At 42.0% G+C, this 18,485-nt stretch overlaps 1 protein-coding gene and 1 long non-coding RNA gene across 23 annotated transcripts in view; one reads left to right on the forward strand and one right to left on the reverse strand.

The window, feature by feature from the left end:
* Positions 1 to 18,485, reverse strand: part of LOC109496868 (ankyrin repeat domain-containing protein 26-like) — a 243,408-nt gene that overhangs the window by 168,716 nt on the left and 56,207 nt on the right. For all 22 annotated transcript variants that reach the window (XR_006593561.1, XR_006593567.1, XR_006593564.1 and 19 more), the window contains 3 exons: positions 13,211 to 13,301; positions 9,313 to 9,349; positions 3,827 to 3,899 (listed from right to left, as the gene is read on the reverse strand). Coding sequence is in view for 15 of the 22 variants with exons in the window: in XM_045051617.1 (XP_044907552.1) it covers positions 3,827 to 3,899; positions 9,313 to 9,349; positions 13,211 to 13,301 (201 nt within the window). In the remaining 7 variants the exon portion in view is untranslated. The remainder of the gene's footprint in view (positions 1 to 3,826; positions 3,900 to 9,312; positions 9,350 to 13,210; positions 13,302 to 18,485) is intronic.
* On the forward strand, positions 6,345 to 8,935 carry LOC123383659. The gene is made up of 2 exons (XR_006593598.1): positions 6,345 to 6,464; positions 8,478 to 8,935. It is a non-coding gene; the product is annotated as an uncharacterized LOC123383659 (long non-coding RNA).

Consider the following 18,485-nt stretch of genomic DNA (forward strand, 5'->3'; position numbering starts at 1 on the left):
ACGGGAGAAGCAGGAAGGGAATGACTAGATCACGAGGCAGGTACTAGAGACCGACGTGATTCGGTGAGATGAAATATTAGCCACATCCTACGAGTCCCAGAAGAAGAAGAGTGAGAGAAAGGGGCAGAAGGTTTTTTTGAACAACTTATAGCTGAGAGCTTCCCTCATCTGGGGAAGGAAACGGGCATCCAAGTGCTGGCGGCACAGAGAATTCCTTTCCAAATCAACACACCCAGGTCAACACCACGACATGCCATAGCGAAACTGGAAAACTACAAAGATAAGCAGAGGATTCTGAAAGCAGCTAGGGACAAACGGGTCTTATTCGACGAGGGAAGACACATAATGGTAGCAGCAGACCTGTCCAAAGAACCTTGGCAGGGCAGAAGGGAGGGGTAGGAAACGGTCAATGTGCTGAATGGGAACATCTGCGGCGAAGAATCCCTTCCCCAGCAAGGCTGTCATTTAGAATAGAAAGAGAGAGAAAGGCTTTCCCAGACACACAAGCCCTAATGGAGTTCATGACCACTAAACCAGCCCTACAGGAGATCGTAAGGGGCGACTCTGTGAGTGGAAAGCAGCGGAGACTACAAAGGACCAGAGGCCTCACCAAAAGCATGAAACCTTCAGATAACACAATGACACTAAATCCATATGTTTAACTAATCACTCTGAATGTGAAAGGACTCAATGCCCCAATCAAAAGACACAGGGAATCAGAATGGGTCAAACACAAAACCAAACCAAAGAACAAGATCCATCTATATGTTGTCAACAAGAAACTGATTGTAGACCCCAGGACACCTCCAGATTCAAAGTGAAGGTATGGGGAACCACCTATCATGCTACTAGAAGTCAAAAGAAAGCTGGAGTCGCCACACTTCCACCAGAAAGACTAGATGTTAAACCAGAGACTGTAGTAACAGATTCAGAAGGGCATTGGGTCATAATTAAGGGGTCTATCCATCAAGAGGAGCTAACACTTGCAAATATTTATGGCCCCAAAGTGAAACGCCCACACATATGAATCGATTAATCACAAACATGATTAAATGTATACATACAAATACCATGATTGTAGACGACTTTAAGACTCCACTCATGGCAATAGGTGTATGGTCAAGGCAGAAAATAAGTACGGAAACACAGATCCAATGTGTCATTGGACCAGATGTATTCAGATATACATAGATATATATTGGCCTAATATATATGCATTTATATACACGGATATCAACACCGATATATTAAGATCTTTTCATCCAACGGCAGTAGAACGCACATTCTCCTTAAGTGCACATAGAACATTCTCCAATGAGTCCAAGTGACATCCTGGGTCACAAAACAGCCCTCCACAAATATAAAAGGACTGAGAGCATACCTTGCATATTGTCAGATCACAACAACGAGCACTTGCTCATTCTTTCTCTCTCTCCCTCCCTTTCCAAGAGAAATACAAACATTTCAAAAACATTTAGCTCAGCCCCTTCCAAGAAAGAGAAAAACAAGAATAATAAACCTTGTGGGGCAATGAGTCCTGGATGGAAACCGCACACAGACAGTAGAATTCCATAACCAATATGTTGACAATGGAGTTGACAGAAAGTGATGTACTAAAAGAACAGACACGAAAGAAATAGTTTCTGCAAGGACAAATTAGGGTAGGGGTAGACCATTAAAAAAGAGCCTGGTGCGGGGAAGACATATGTGGCACAGTCAGTTCAGCATCCACCTTCAGCTCATGAGTCATGATCTCACGGGGTGTGGGTTTCAGCCCCACGTTGAGCTCTGTGTTGACAGCTCGGAGCCTGCAGCCTGCTTTGGATTCTGTGTCTCCCTCTGTCTCTGCCCCTACCCGGCTTGCACTCTGTGTCTCTCTCTGTCTCAAAAATAAATAAACTTTAAAAAAATTTTAAAAATACAGTAAAAAGCATGGGGGGAGAAGAGGGAAAAAGAAAAAAACAAACAAACACATGACCAATCAATCAAGCATGAGCTTAAGACAAAAAAGAAAAGGAAAAATGTGAGCAAAAGAAGGTAAGTGGAAACAACATACATTTTTCAACAGGTACATAAGTAGGATTGGGAATATACTATGAACAATAGTCTCTTTTAAACCTTTTAAAGATATATGTCTCTATATATGTGTGTGTGTATGTATATATATGTGTGTGTGTGTGTGTATGTGTACATATATATGTATACATGTATGTGTGTGTATATATATAAGTGTAAATATATATGTGTATGTAACTGTATATTATATATATATATATCTCTATCTCTATCTATACCTATCTATCTATCTATCTATCTATATCTACATCCATCTATCTATCTATCTATCTATCTAATATTTCTGTAAAAGAGAGGCTTTGATTCACAGTATATCCCTAATAATACTGACCCTTATCACTCTACAGTTATCTGGTTATGAATGCTGTAATAAAGAATTTAATTTTTTTCACTCGAAACAAACTGTTCAATTCCTGGCATCTATCGCTTCCGAAAAGCTAGAAATTATTACTAGACTAACAAAAGAAAAGAAAAAGAGAGGTTCCTAACACGTCAACATTCACTATGGAGAAAGAATTGGGAATGAGAATTCTAGGAAGAAATGGGAACCTTCAAAGGATGTGTGTAATGGGACACAGATGGGGTTACACAAGCAAAGGCTGAGGACTTTTTCTCTGCAATTTTAAGCTCACAATGGGAGGGTACTAAAAATATACTGTAACCTTCTTTCTTATGTAACTCCTGATTTCCTCAATAGAATTCATTTGCGTTTATACATGTTAGACACTAAAACGGAATATAAACTGAAGCCTGACTTTTTAAATTCACATAATTAGTTGTGATATATCATGTGTATTTTGTTACTTTTCAAACTCCATTCCACGGAATTCCATTTCCCTACTCATTTATTCACATTCAAAAACCATGACATTGCTTCTTCCAAGCAAGACGTTATTCTAGGAGCTCCAGGAGCCAAGCAAGTGTGTTTCCTAACCTCCAGGAGCTTATCATGACTGAGGGGCTTTGAAATGAATACTGAAATAAATATCAGATGTCTGAAACTTTAAATTTTAGAATCTGACACAAGGACTAGGAGGAGATAGTGTTCAAAGCTAGAATAGGAAAGATTTCTGAAATCAGAAATTTGACAACTTGGCTATGAAGAGCCTCTGTTCATAGAGCTACTCTTTTCAGCAAAATATGTATTCTTCGGGGAGAGGCACAATTTTAACTTACTCTTCATGCAATTATTTGAAAACTACAGGAGAACACCTTTGTAAGGTAAATGTTGAGAAATAATGTAAACATCTAAATTTCTACATTTTCTAATATTATTTTCGTCTAAATGTAGAACAAAGGATAGAGCCAAAGGAAATCCTGTATGTCACCAAAATAAAACTTGCCCGGGGCCGGGGGGGGGGGCACCCTACAATAGATACTTGGACCCAATCAGGTTTCATTTAGGCCTGAGTATTATCAGTCATGTTACTATCACAGTAAGAATCCTTATCCTTAAGCAAATGTCATATTGCCTCCATGATGGGAAAGCTTTTCCCAACATAATATGACGGTCATTATATGTTTTCCAGCCCATTCTTTTATCAGCCTCCACCTGTAGGATTTACCAAAGTACAACAAAACAAAACAAGACATTCAACGCGTCATGTATCTGTAAAGTGGTTTGTTCTTGCTAACTTTCCATGACACACATAAAATGATGATACACAGGCTCCTCTTAAATTTTCAGAGTAAATAAGGGAGAAAAGTCAATTCATAGCAGGAAAGTGAGTTTCACAGGAGGGTACTTTACCTTGGTACCAAAATCTAAGACTTGGCTAGATGATGTAGACCATGAATCATCAGGACCAGGTTTGTCCGAAAGCCTTTAGAGCAAAAAAATACAAGAAAAACATGTTCATTCATTTAACAACAAAATTTAAGAAAGTTAAGGGAAAGGTCGCCTGTCTGTTTATTCCACTAAGTTTCTTGGTATCATTAAAATTGGCCTCTGGTTTTTTCATTAAGTTTTATTTTAATGCCGGTAATAGCAACATCCAGAGTTATATTAGTTTCAGTTGTACAATATAGTGATTCACCAACTCCATACTCACCCCGTGCTCATCATGACAAGGGCACTCCTTCATCCCCATCATCTCTTTCACCCCTCCCACCACTCACCTCCACTCCGCAACCAGCCGTTTCTTCTCTGCAGTTAAGAGCCTATTTCTTGGTTTCTCTCCCCTTTTGTTTCCTCCCTTTGCTCGTTTGTTGTTTCTTAAGTGCTACATGAGTAAAATCATATGGCATTTGTCTTTCCCTGACTTTGCTTATCATACTACACTCAGGCTCCATCCAGGTGATTGCAAATGCCAAGATTTCATTGTTTTATGATTGAGTAATGTTACAGTGTGTGTGTGTGTGTGTGTGTGTGTGTGTGTGTGTGTGATATCCACACACACATACATTCATATAGGGCTTCTTCTTGGTTCACTCAGCTGTCAATGGACGCTTGCGCTGGCTGTTGGAAATAATGCTGCAATAAACACAGGAGTGTGTGTGTCCCGTGGAATTCGTGTTTTTGTATTCTCTTGGGTAGTATCCAGTAGTGCAATTACTGGAGCATAGGAGAGTTCTGGTTTTAATTTTTTGAGGAACCTCCATGCTGTTTTCCACAGGGGCCGCCCCCATTTGCATTTCCACCAACGGTGCAAGAGGTTTCCTTTGTCTCCACATCCTCGCAAACACTTGCTTCTTGTGTCTTGGAGTGTAGCCATTCTGACAGGTGTGACGTGGTATCTCGTTGTAGTTTGGGGGAGCATCTTTTCATGTGTCTGTTGACCATCTGTATGTTGTCTTTGGAAAAGTGTCTGGTTATGTCTACTGCTCATTTGTAAACTGGGCTTTTTTGGAGGGGGGTGATGTTGACATGTATCCATTTTTTAGACATTGTGGATACTAACCCTTTACTGGATTTGCAAAACATTTCCAAATTTGTTCTCCCATTCCAGAGGTTGCCTTTCAGTTTTGACAGTTTCCTTCACTGTGCAAAAGCTTTGTAGGTTGATATAGTCCCCAAACTTTATTCTTGCTTTATTTCCCTTGGCTCAAGAGACATAACTAGTAAAATGTGGCTACAGCCAAAGTCAGAGAAATGACGGCCTATGCTCTCTTCAAGGATTTTTTTTTTTATGGTTTCAAGTCTCACACTTAGGTGTTTAATTCATTTTGAGTTTATTTGTGTGTATGGTACAGAAATTGGTCCAGGTTCATTCTTTGGCATGTGGCTTGTCCAGTTTTCCCAACACCATTTGGTGAAGAGCATGCCTTTTCCCCACTGGATAGTCTTTCCTGTTTGTAGAAGATGAACTGACCATACAGTGGTGGATTTATGTCTGGGTTTGACGTTCTATTCCACTGAGCTATAAGGCTATTTTGTACGCCTGTACCCACAATACTGTTTGGATTACTACAGCTTTGGAATAGAACTTGAAAGCTGAGATTGCGATACCTCCAGGGTTCCTCGTTTTCAATAGTGCTTTGGCCATTCAAGGTCTTTTGTGGTTCTATACAACGTTTAGGCTTGTTTGTCTAGCTCTGTGACAAATGCTGTTGGTATGGTGACAGGGATTGCATGACATCGGTAGATGGCTTTGGGTAGTGTAGGCACTTTAAAAATATGTATTCTTCCCATCAGTGAGCATCGGATGTCTTTCTCTTTCTTTCCGTCCCCTTCAATTTCTTTCTTTCAGTGTTTTACGGTTTCCAGAGTACAGGTCTTTCACAATTTGGACCCTGTTTTAAAAAAAGCTTTCTGTTCTCTATTTGGCCTCAACCTCTCCTAACCTGTGAAATCTCCAGGAAAGACCCAGTCTGAGTTTCCATAACCAAATGTGACAGGCAGACAATGCTCTGAAATGGTTGAAAATGAAATGTATACACGTTACCACGATGACTTCTCACCTCACATCTGTCAGAATGGCTCAGTGTCAACACACAGGAATCAACAAGGGTTGCTCAGGGTGTGGAGGGAAAACAACCCTTGTACACCGGTCATGGGATATAAATTGGTATCACCACAGTGAAAGCCACTATGGAGGGGCCTCAACGAATTAAAAACACAAATACCATAGGATCCAGTGATTCCACTACTGGGTATTTATTTACCCAAGGGAAATGGAAGTACTCATTTGAAAAGATATATGCACCCCTATCTTTATTATAGCATTATTTACAATAGACAAGATATGGAAGCAACCCAAGTGTCCACCAATACATGAAGAGACCACACACACACACACGCACACTCACACAAAACACACACACACACACACACACACACACACGGACACACACACAAACACACACACACACTGAAATATTACGCAGCTATAAATGAGAATGAGATCCTGCCATCTGCAACATCATGGATGTACCTACATGGTATGAGGGTAAGTGAAATAAGTCAGAGAAAGACAAATCCTATATGATTTCACTTCTGTGTAGAATGTAAAAAGGGCAATAAATGAACAAACAGAGCAAAAGCAGAAACAGACCCATAAATGCAGAGCTTTGACTTTTGCCAGAAGGGAGGGGAGGTGGGGGGATGGACAAAGTGGGTGAAGGGGAGAGGGGAGTTCAGGGTTCCAGTTATAGAATGAATAAATCACAAGGCTCAAAGGTACAGCGTAGGGAATCTAGTCAGTGGTAGCGTAATACCATCATACATTAACAGATGGGAGCTACGCTTATGGCGATCACGGGGAAACATCCAGAGTTGTTGCATCACACATTGCATTGTGTGTCATGTAGACCTCCGTTTAAGTAAACGTATCAAGGGTTAGGTTTCTATGCTATGAGTGGCAGTACTAACTAGAGATTGAAAGATTCAAAGTTCCCAAGGCCAACTTTGTTCCCACACTGGTCTTGCCTTATTTAGTTCCATAATAACTAGCAAGACATTCCAAGCCTTCAGGGGCATTCAGCTACCCAAGGACGGAGACTGTGATCAAAATGGTCCCGGTAGTTGTGCCTCTGTTCCTCTCTACGCTGCCTGACTATTTTCTTCCCTATGAGCTCCCACTCCTACATCACTCTTCGGCACGGTTCTGTGGCATCCCCCAACCTTTCAATCTTTAGCCTATGAAGCCATACACTCCTACAACAAGGATGGGCTCAAATGACCGAGGGTAGGAGCCATGTCCTGCTCCTGGAGAACAAGCGAACTGGGAGTCTCAGTCATCCACACAGTCACCTCAACATAGGCATGTTATCACCGATCCAGATGAAGCTCCCTTACTGATTTGACAAGTCAGTCCTACCCCTGCCCAGCTCTACAAGTACATGGGAAGGGCATCACAGATTTAGGAAAAGAGGTGGAGTGAGGAGACAGCTTGCCTTGGACCATACATCCCTGATGTTCGGAATCTCCACCACCCACCGCCAATTCCTTGAGAGGATCTAAGCTATCCTCCCTCAGTTGGGGTGGAAGTAGGGGATATCATATTTCTATTTGCTGTAAACAGACTCTTCCCAGCAGCTCAAATGATTTTTAATCTCTCTCATCAGAAAATCTGAGGTATGCTCGCACTTTCAATGAAACCAACACACACAAAAGCAGAAACCTGGTCACGACCCTCTTGAACTCTCTATTTGAATATGCCTTTCTAAACAACTCCCCTAATCCTGGGTCCTTCATTCCTGTCATTCACCTGTATCTCACTTGGCATAAACCCCCATATTCTGACATCTTTTCTCAAACTCGTATTCCTAACCAACTCAGTGTTGTTCTCCTTGAAACCTGGTCTCCTCTGCTAATTCGATTCTTACCCTCCTTCATTGTATTCATTAGACCCACTCCCAAGCTTTCTATTATTAAAACAGTTGCCTGCAAGATGAGACAAAAAGAAGGAAGGAAAGAAAGAAAGAAAGAAAGAAAGAAAGAAAGAAAGAAAGAAGAAAGTAAAACAGATTTTAACTTGCATTTCTGTCACTTGTCATATCCAAATAGGTCACTTCAATCTTTTTGGAGTTTCAAATTCTCCAGGGAAACAACCATTGGGCAAGGAGGTGAAACATAGGTTGACATACCAGAGGGTGTTTTGAGGAATTAATGTCTGAGGTTCCCTAAATCTTGAGACCCTAAGTGCTTTTGATTTGGCCTCTGGAAAAATGGAGAGTCCTTATCTGGCAGAAGTGGGGAAATTATTGGAAAAAAAAAAAAAGAAATACCAAGGAAGCCAGAGAGGAAAGTCAAAAGGCAAAAACACAGTACAAAAAATCAAGGGGGGAAAAAAAACTCCAAAAAAACCAAAAAGCTTCCTTAAACTAGACAACGGTACTAGCCCGAAGGGAAACCAGCCTGGGAACTTAGGCAACAGAGAATCATATAGCAATATCCTCAAAATAGAGAGTGAGTTTAATTAATGTAACATGGTCTACAACTAGATATCCTTCCCTTACAGAAAACTCCTTTGTCTCAAGAAGAGAGGATATCACTACATCTAAGGACTTGCCTGATGACATCTTGCTTATTATGTAAAAGCCTGGACACCATGGCCATAGCTGACATCCACCCTAGAATCTCGGATGGTAAATACAAGGGACTAGTTACCACTGCACTAATGACTTTTGTTAGCACTAGTGGTCAAATATATGAGGCCAAATGCTTGGAGTAACCTGGGTCCTTAAGCAAACCCTAAATTGGTGTTCCGACATCATTATCTTTGACATTCTGAGTTGATCTGTCCTAGGATCGGTATCTTCATCTCAGTGCTGCTGAGGAACCAGAGAATGGATGCGGGAGCTCCAAGGGCTGACGGGCAAAGCCCCTCAGCTACCCGTTAAGTATGGAATCATGGTCGAGTCATCAACCTCCCTGAACCACAGTTGCCAAAGTAATAAAAAGTAGGCTACAATAACACAGCTACTTTGCAAAGCTGTACACTGACTATATAACTGAACAGATGGTACCCATAGGATATAGTGTCTGGTCCAGTGTAGAACACGCAACAACTGGTTTTGTTCTCTGCCTTCCCTTAGGAGACACATAATTTTCAGTTCATTCATTCCCTTTCCTTTCCTTTCATTATCCGTTTCATTTCATTTCATTTCTTTATACTTTGAGAGTGAGTGCACACAGAAATCGGGAAAGATATCCCAAGGAGGCTGTCCACGCAGAACCTGACGTGGGGCTTGAACTCACAAACCTGAGTTGAAGTCAAGAGTCACACCCTTAACCGACTGAGCCACCCGGGTGCCCCAGCAAATGTCATTTTTACAAATCCATAAAAATCCTACCTGGATATAGAATCTTCCTCAGCATTCTTATCTGCTCCTAAAGAAGAAAGCAAAATACATGTTAAATCAACCATCGGAAAATAGAGGAAATTACAAGTGTACGGCTTATGATTTGTGAAAAAGTATTGCTTTGGGACCACACCTGGAAACCACACTACACTGAATGGTAATTATCCCATTCGTAGGCTTAAAGCACTAAGAAATCTTACTTTCTCCTCTATATTGACCAAAAGCAAGAATGGGTTTTCTCAGAATTTGACACCTACAGGGGAACTGATGTTTACAATGACCATCACTGACCGACTCTATGGCACTGGAGGAAACTGGTATCGTGAGGAGAATGATTATCATGAGCGGACAATATCAGACTGAAACTAGCATGATTTTTCTGGACTTCCACTCCTAGAGGAGTTGAAAGAGAGTATCTTTATTTTGTGGTAACACGGCAGAACTTCCCCAGCTCTTCAGCAGACACTCTTCAGTTTTAGGAGGAAACACCCCCTCCCAAAGTGTGCTCTATAGCTATTGTACTTTGCAGCATGGCCAAACCATAGCAAACAGACTCTCCCTGGCCTTATTTCCATTGGCAAGGTAAGAAGGAAAGATTTGTCATTCCAGTTTGATATCGTTGTAACCTCTTGAGGCTGTCTCCTTCCATTGCTAGAGAGTCTATCTAGACGCACCGCACACCACAGAGGAGGATGATCCCAATGTGAGTGCTCTGTAGTGGTTCATGATGTCATTTTTCTCAACCCTCCCCATTAGGTGACACACATCTAGAGACATCATACTTTTTTTCATGGAAGGCAGAGGTCATCCGATCCTCTACTGATGAGCAACTAAACGAAACAAAGGGCAAAGAATAGCTTGAATGCCTACATTCAATTACCAGGATATTTTCACTTTCTAAACATTCAAAGACATCCACTCTATGATTCTAACTATATGACACCTGGAAAGAGCAAGGCTATGGAGCTAAGGGTTGGGGTGAACGTAGGGATAAACGGGCACAGCACAGAGGACTTTTAAGGCAGTGGAACTCTTTCACACGATACCACAAAGGTGGATTCACATCATTACACATTTGTTAAAACTCATAGAACGTATAACACCAAGGCTGAACACTATTGCACATTAGAGACTTGGCCTCCAAATGAAGAGTTCGTGTCCATAGAAAATGCACCACTGTTGTCAGGGTGCCTGGGTGGCTCAGTTGCTTCAGCGTCCAACTCTGGATCTGAGCTCAGGTCATGATCTCACAGTTCATGGGATCAAGTCCTGCATCAGGCTCTGTGCTGACAGCACAGGATTCTTCCCCCCTCTCCCTCTGCCCCTTGGCTGCTCACACGCATGCATGCTCTCTCGCTCAAAACTAAACCAAGGAACTGAAAAAAAGAATCCTAGTAAAAATGGACCACTGTCGTGCAAGATGTTAACAACAGGGGAGGCTAGGCGTGTACGGGAGCGTGGTATGGTATATGGAGACTCTCTGTACGTCCTATTATATTTTGCTGTGAACTTAAAACGGATGTCAAAAATCAGGCTTATTAAATGTATGAAACAACAAAAACAACAAAATATGGTATCCATTGAAGCTACTCTTAGCATATACTAACTCATGATACAGTCACCTTGAACATTAAAATAGAGATCAAAGTAACACAATAGGGGTACTGTCTCCCATTTGGAAGTATATGAAAATGCATAAACAAAACACAAAAATACAACAGTTATTTGTATACTTAGGCAAGAAAACGATTGATGAATATGATCCGAAATCTTATACCTATAAACAGGGGTTCAGCGCCATAGGAATCAAACCTGGGTTTTCCATATAATTAAGAGATTTTCATTCTAATTTTAAATCAAAAATCATTATGTTGATCACACCTGAGAATCATAATGAAAGCTTAATCACATTTAAAAAAAAAAGATGATAATGACCTAATATTGCCTCGTAATTTTTACACAAATACCTACTTCATATGGATGATGAAACTGAAACCAGTACCATGGTAACCGTCATGTTACTTGCTAGTAAAACAAAATTTGAAGACACCACCAAAAATGACGTCAGGGCTATAATTCCTATGCAGAACAGATTTCATCCAGCAGGCCGAAGATGGCTACCCTCAGAACATCCTACTTGAATGACTGGCCCTTGGCTGTTCCCTGGGATCTTGGATTTAAGGAGGGTTGGCACCATTCCCTAGCTGGTTAAGAGTGGTTCACTGTGCCTAAGTGCTGCTACACTCAATGTGCTTAAGGCCGTACACTTGATTTCCTTTCTGGAAACCTGGAATTTTGGGACATGCTAAGGAGAAGATGCCTATGTGATTCGCATTTGATGAAAACCTCGGGCACTGAGTATCCATAAGCCTCGTACTGGCCCACAACATTTCACTTGTGCTGTCCTAATTTCATGCTGGAGGAATTTAGCACATCCTGCCAACTCCATAGAGAAAAGATTCCTGGAAGCCTGCGCTTGGTTTCCTCTGGCCTTCACCCCGTGCACCATTGCTCGGTGCTGATTGGCCTTTCTAGCCTGTCCCCATACCAATCCACACGCATGACTACAACTATATGCTGAGTCCTGTGAGCTCTTCTAGTGAATCATCAAATCTGGGTGTCCCTGGGATGCCTCTAACACAACTGCATTATGTGAAATTTTATTATCTGGGTTGATGTCTTACACGTGGTTACAGTCAGAAGGTTATGTCACAGAATACCTTTCCTGGAATCTCTTTTCTTGGTATTTCACTCGAAAATTCCTACATCCCTATATATCCATTTGAAGAAAGGTTTAAAAGGAATACATGAAATCATGATGTCAGAAAGTGTGAAACAAGCAACAATCTTATTTTACTCCGAAAACAGAGAGAGAGAGAGAGAGAGAGAGAGAGAGAGCAAATCCTGGTGATTGCCCCTATGTTCTACCATATAAAAGTTCTCTGAAATATGAAAAATCAGTTAATTTTCTCCCACTACCTAGGACTTAGTTCATTTTTCTGGCAGATAGGAATCAAAGAAGTAACAGGGATCATTCTACAACAATCAGAACTGTCAGACAGAATATGAAAACATACTACTGATTATAGTGTTCTTTTGTTTCTTTTCCTTATTTTCCTAGAACATTAAAAATATAGTTCACCTATTAAAGGCAGTTATTGCCAAAATAATCAAAAGTCACAAATACGGCATCCAAAATGTCAGATGCGTTATCTTGATGCCTCCTTATGTGACCCTCCTTCCAATTCTCTTATTTTGCCCTAAAGGATACTACCATATGAAGTACCCCCATTTTATATGGCATTGACGTATATACATTTATCGCGGACGACAAACGCTTATGTTCACCCATGGTAGTTAGGACATAACTCTGCATCATCAGCTAGGTCAGTCCTCAATGTCTTGCCAACCGTGAGGATAACAGTAAGAGTGGGAACATTTGGGGATAGTACTCTGACAAATTCTGGTACGAGAAGCTCACCTGATAGTGTTGCTGCATTTCAACTAGTCTGCTCTTCCCTTTAAAGAACTAGTGCATTTTACCACCTTCCAGTAGAAACACCATACACACCGGCTTACTTTCCTTCATTTATTCCCTGTAGTCTCCGCCATTCACATGATTCCCTCTTTGGCTCTTCTCTTCTTTCCTGAGGTTCCTTGGGCCTTCCAGGGTCTTGAAAGGGAACTAGTCATTTAGGTCCTTTGGTGGCACTCTCAATTTAATCTGTTGCTGACACCACATACGATATGCAACTTACCTCCTTTTCACATCTCTTTCTCTGTCCTATGCACTTAACAGGCCGTTTTCTTTAGATATTAGAATATATCAGTATTCCTGTTTTAAATCAACATTCTGTCAAATGACCTTTGAATAAAATACAGTTCTTACCTTCTACTTGTCCATTTAATATTCTTTGCCCTTTCTGATCCACAGCTCCAGAGACATGAGGAAGAAATTTGTTGGGCTTCTCAGACACACTCTGTTAAAAGTAGCATCAGTAATGAGTTGCGTGAAGACTTCCTAAGCCTTTTCCAAGAAAATTTCTGAAGTTATGATTTTAACAACAATCAGACTTACAAAGAAGTAAAACGTATTGACCACCAACACATTTAAATACAAAACCTCATACATGCTCTCTTGATTCAGCGTCCCTTTGAATCTTCATTTGGCTATTGACTCTCTAAACTGATCATGGAAGGCCACAATAAATACTTTCAAAGGCAGAAGCCTTTGAATTCAAAGGCAGATTTCAAAAAGGAACTAACAAAACACCTTCCTTTGCATTCCTGACCGAAATAAAAGGACATTTGAAGTCAGTTTTGAAACAAATTCTTTAAAAGTGTACTTGCTATAAATGAAAACTGCTTCTAATAAAATGGCAGACATTTGTTTCAGTGTCAATTCATACCTCACATGATCAGAAACTTTGGAGTATATCATGTTGAGTATCAACAAAACACTGTTGTAGCTGCTGCTTCGTTTAGGTAAACAAAGGCTTGACCTTTTTCTTGACGAAAGAAGGGTTGGATCCAATGGCAAAGTAGTCAGAAAAAACTTTTCTTAAAATTATGGTGAACTAGTAGCAGAAACAATGTAGATATAGGTATGGAACTCTTCAGAATGTGTAGTAAGCATTCAAACGGCAAGTACAAGAACATGTATGTCCTAGTCACCTAAAATGTGCCAAGCACTCATTTCCCGATGCACACTTTCTTTTTTACACACAACAATAATAATCATTATGATGATGGAGTGGGCCTTCCTACTTCTTGGTGACTCCAAGACATTGGAGTAAAATGAGGATCCGTGGTCCTCTCTGTCCAGAATGTCCCTCGCCACGGTCTACACGACTGGTCCTTCTCATCTTTCACTTGGCACCTTTTGCCACTCTCAGGTCTTTTCCGACTACCAAAATTCCCACTCCCACTCTCATCCGCATCCTCACTACAAACGCCCCCAATATTCTCTCAACTAACATTGTCCATTTCCTATCGATGAAGCCTTTATACTGACTTATAACGGATTGCTGTTGACTTACTTTTCTGCTCCGACCACAACAACCTAAACCCTCCACTTGTACACTCAGTAGCTAACTGCTTGGTACGTACTCAGTATACAAGGACCAAGTAATTAAGGTCAAAACATTTACACTAATCTCACTGAGAAGATCTCAAAACTACCAAATCACTATGCCGTTGACCCTTGAACAAAGCAAGGGTTACGGGCTCTGATGGCCATGCACTCGAAAATCCACAAATATCTTTTGAAACCTCAAAACCAAATCAAAAAAACAAAAATTCCTACTCAATTTCCTACTTTAAAAGCAATTACACTTAGAAATCAAAAAGTATATACGTATTGAAAACCAGAACATTAAAGCAGAAGGGCTTGTATACGCTCGCTAGGTCTAATCTACCTTTTCGGCCTCATTTGGCCATTGACTCTGTACACTGAGCTTGGGAGGGCAGGGTTAGGATAACGGAATGCTGAGCTTACCAACAATATACACAGTTGATTAATGCATGTTTTCCCTGTTATATGTATTACATACTGTATTCTTACACTATAAACTGAAGAAAAGGTTACTAAGAAAATCGTAAGGAAGGGGTGCTGGGTGGCACTGTCGGTTCAGGGTCAGGCTCTTGACTTTGGCTCAGGTCATGATCTAGACTTCCTGAGTTCAACGCTGGCAGTCTGGAGCCTGATGAAGATTCTCTCTCTGCCCCCGCTTCCCTACTCACGTGCTCTGTCCTCTCTCTCTCTCTCTCTCTCTCTCTCTCTCCCAAAATAAATAATTAAAAAAAAAACCAAAACGAAAAAGACAATCATAAGGAAGAGAAAATACAGGATGGTACTGTATTTATTGAAAAAAAATCTGTATGTATGGGGACTCCCACAGTCCAAACCCATCTTGTTCAAGGGTCCAATGTATACCTATATGATGTCTCCACTAAGAGTTTACTGGAACTTATTATAGCCCCACATTAGAAAATCAAAAACCCATTCTAACTTTGCCATTCTTTTCTGGACACTAGGGCCATTTTGTTGGCCTTCGAACATCTTCCCATTGAAAACAAGTATTCTTGGGGGTCCTGGGTGACTTCGTCGATAAGGCACCCAACTTTGAAATTGCGAACAGGAAAGTAAAAGGTGGAGGGAAGAGTTAAGATGGCAGGGGAGGGGATCAGAATTTCCTTGTCCCTCAAACACAGCAGTATTGAGGTCACAACACTTGGAATGCCAGGAACACAGGCTGCAGAGGGACAGAAAAATCTCCACAGTTGCAGAGTGACAGCTTGGCGGGACAGAAGGGTGTGTATGGGGATTGGGAGAAATAAAATGGGCAGCACAGGCATGGAGTGGGGGAAGCCCTTTGGTGGAGAAACGAAAGGAAAGTAGAGAGAGAGGCTGTGGGAAGTGCCTTTGGATATGAGAAAGCCTGTCTGAACCACAGACCAAGGAGAGGTCCAGAGAGCCAGTTTCTACTTTGCAAAACCGCTTTAGAGGCTAAGAAACAGAATTTTCAAGGTGGCCAGCTCTCTAGACCAGAGCTACCACGTCCCATGCCTGGTGGGGAGGGAGCCGCCCCTAGGCTTGGTAGCAATCTCAGGGCTACACTGGGAGAGAACACCTTGAGTATGGTGGAAAGGGGAGGTATTGCCCTGCCCAAGGGAAAAAGACCGTGCAGGCACGAGCCAGAGGCCCTCTGTCCACTGGGCAGAGTGGCGCAACTCCACTACGAGGTCCGAGCAAAGCGGGATGCTACAGGGTTTTGAATCCCAGCTCAGTGCTCAGGTGGCACAGGGGACTGTGCAGCAAGGCAAGCCGGCTCCCCAGGCTATTCTGTGAGGATAGCCTAAACTGTGAGTTTTGAGACACCTCGTGTGGGCAGGAGAGATTGGGGTGTCGCCATTTCTCTCCCCATGACCAACATCGTGGGGCTTCAGGGAATGGACAGTGAGCCTCCGTGGAGGCAGGCCCATTACACCAAACCCTGACTCTCTGTGCCTCGTAACTGCTTCTCTATAGGAGTGAGACTGACACGGATGGGACCAGGCAGCCCCTCGTCTAGACCAGCACAGCCACCAGTCCAGGCACCAATAGACAACTCTCCTCCGGTTTTCTATCTTTGTTTGTTTGTTTTCATTTGAGTTATTATTCTTTTGTCTTTCCTTTTCTTTTTTAATGTTTATTTCTTTATTTGGAGAGAGAGAGAGAGTGAGTGATCAAGCAGAAGACATGCAGAGAGAGGGAGAGAGAGAGAATCCGAGCAGGATCCATGCTCTCACTGCAGGACCTGATGGGGGTTTCGAACCCACCAACAGCGACAACATGATGTGAGCCAAATTCAAGAGTCGGACGCTTCACCTACTGAGACACCCAGGCGCCCATCCTTTCTTTCCTTTGCTTTCCCTTTCTTCTCTTTTCCCTTTTTTCTCTTTCTACTCTCCTCTTTCCTCGTCTCCCTTTGGAAACAGCCTAGTAGTCTCGAGTTGACGTGGGTCAAAGCTAATTATATATCTACATTTATCTATATATCTTAATATATACCTATATATCTATACATAGATATATATAGATATATCTATCTATTTTTTTCCTTTGTTCCTCTGTTCTGGTTCTTTGTGTGTCGGATTGCGCATTTTCTCTATACTTTTCTAGATCTCCTTCTTCATTTTCCTCCCTCTCTTTCTGGATTAAGCCCTAGAGCTCCTTTGAGTCACTGCCTGGTCTTTTTTTCCACTCCAGTCATTTCTCTTTTTGTTTGGGCTAAGGATACTTCACCACCTTCTTCTCCTTTTTCCCAGGATTACTTCAACCAACAAATCAAAGCACACCTGGTGGAAGGCCCAAACCGCCACTCCAAGTAGCGGGAACAGTAGCCAAAGACGCACCGAAAGAGTGCACACAACACCCTCCAAAAACATTTGTTCAACTGCCAGGCCCTGGACAGTGTAGGAGCTCCTTTTAATATAGTGGGTTACAGAACCCACTACGGGACCCACTGTGTCCCGCAGGTGTGGGACACAGAACAAGCTATTAACACACATAAAGGGCAGGAATCTAGCCAAAACGACGAAATCGAAGAATTCTCCTCAAAAAAACTTCCGGGAAGAAAGGACAGCCAGAGAAGGGCTCCAAAGACACAGAAACAATATATGTGAGCACATCTTTGGAATGACTCTCATAAGACGCATAGTTGCGCTTGAAACCACGCACAGAAGACAGCAGACAAGCTACTGCTTCAGAGATCAAGGACCTAAGGAATCGTCACGATGAACGCTGAAAATGAAACAGTGTAAAGGAGATACAAAGTAAACTAGATGCAGTGACAGCAAGGACGGGAGAAGCAGGAAGGGAATGACTAGATCACGAGGCAGGTACTAGAGACCGACGTGATTCGGTGAGATGAAATATTAGCCACATCCTACGAGTCCCAGAAGAAGAAGAGTGACAGAAAGGGGCAGAAGGTTTTTTTGAACAACTTATAGCTGAGAGCTTCCCTCATCTGGGGAAGGAAACGGGCATCCAAGTGCTGGCGGCACAGAGAATTCCTTTCCAAATCAACACACCCAGGTCAACACCACGACATGCCATAGCGAAACTGGAAAACTACAAAGATAAGCAGAGGATTCTGAAAGCAGCTAGGGACAAACGGGTCTTATTCGACGAGGGAAGACACATAATGGTAGCAGCAGACCTGTCCAAAGAACCTTGGCAGGGCAGAAGGGAGGGGTAGGAAACGGTCAATGTGCTGAATGGGAACATCTGCGGCGAAGAATCCCTTCCCCAGCAAGGCTGTCATTTAGAATAGAAAGAGAGAGAAAGGCTTTCCCAGACACACAAGCCCTAATGGAGTTCATGACCACTAAACCAGCCCTACAGGAGATCCTAAGGGGCGACTCTGTGAGTGGAAAGCAGCGGAGACTACAAAGGACCAGAGGCCTCACCAAAAGCATGAAACCTTCAGATAACACAATGACACTAAATCCATATGTTTAACTAATCACTCTGAATGTGAAAGGACTCAATGCCCCAATCAAAAGACACAGGGAATCAGAATGGGTCAAACACAAAACCAAACCAAAGAACAAGATCCATCTATATGTTGTCAACAAGAAACTGATTGTAGACCCCAGGACACCTCCAGATTCAAAGTGAA

The sequence above is a fragment of the Felis catus genome (genome assembly GCF_018350175.1).
Source record: "Felis catus isolate Fca126 chromosome F1 unlocalized genomic scaffold, F.catus_Fca126_mat1.0 chrF1_random_Un_scaffold_34, whole genome shotgun sequence".
Lineage (NCBI taxonomy): Eukaryota > Metazoa > Chordata > Mammalia > Carnivora > Felidae > Felis > Felis catus.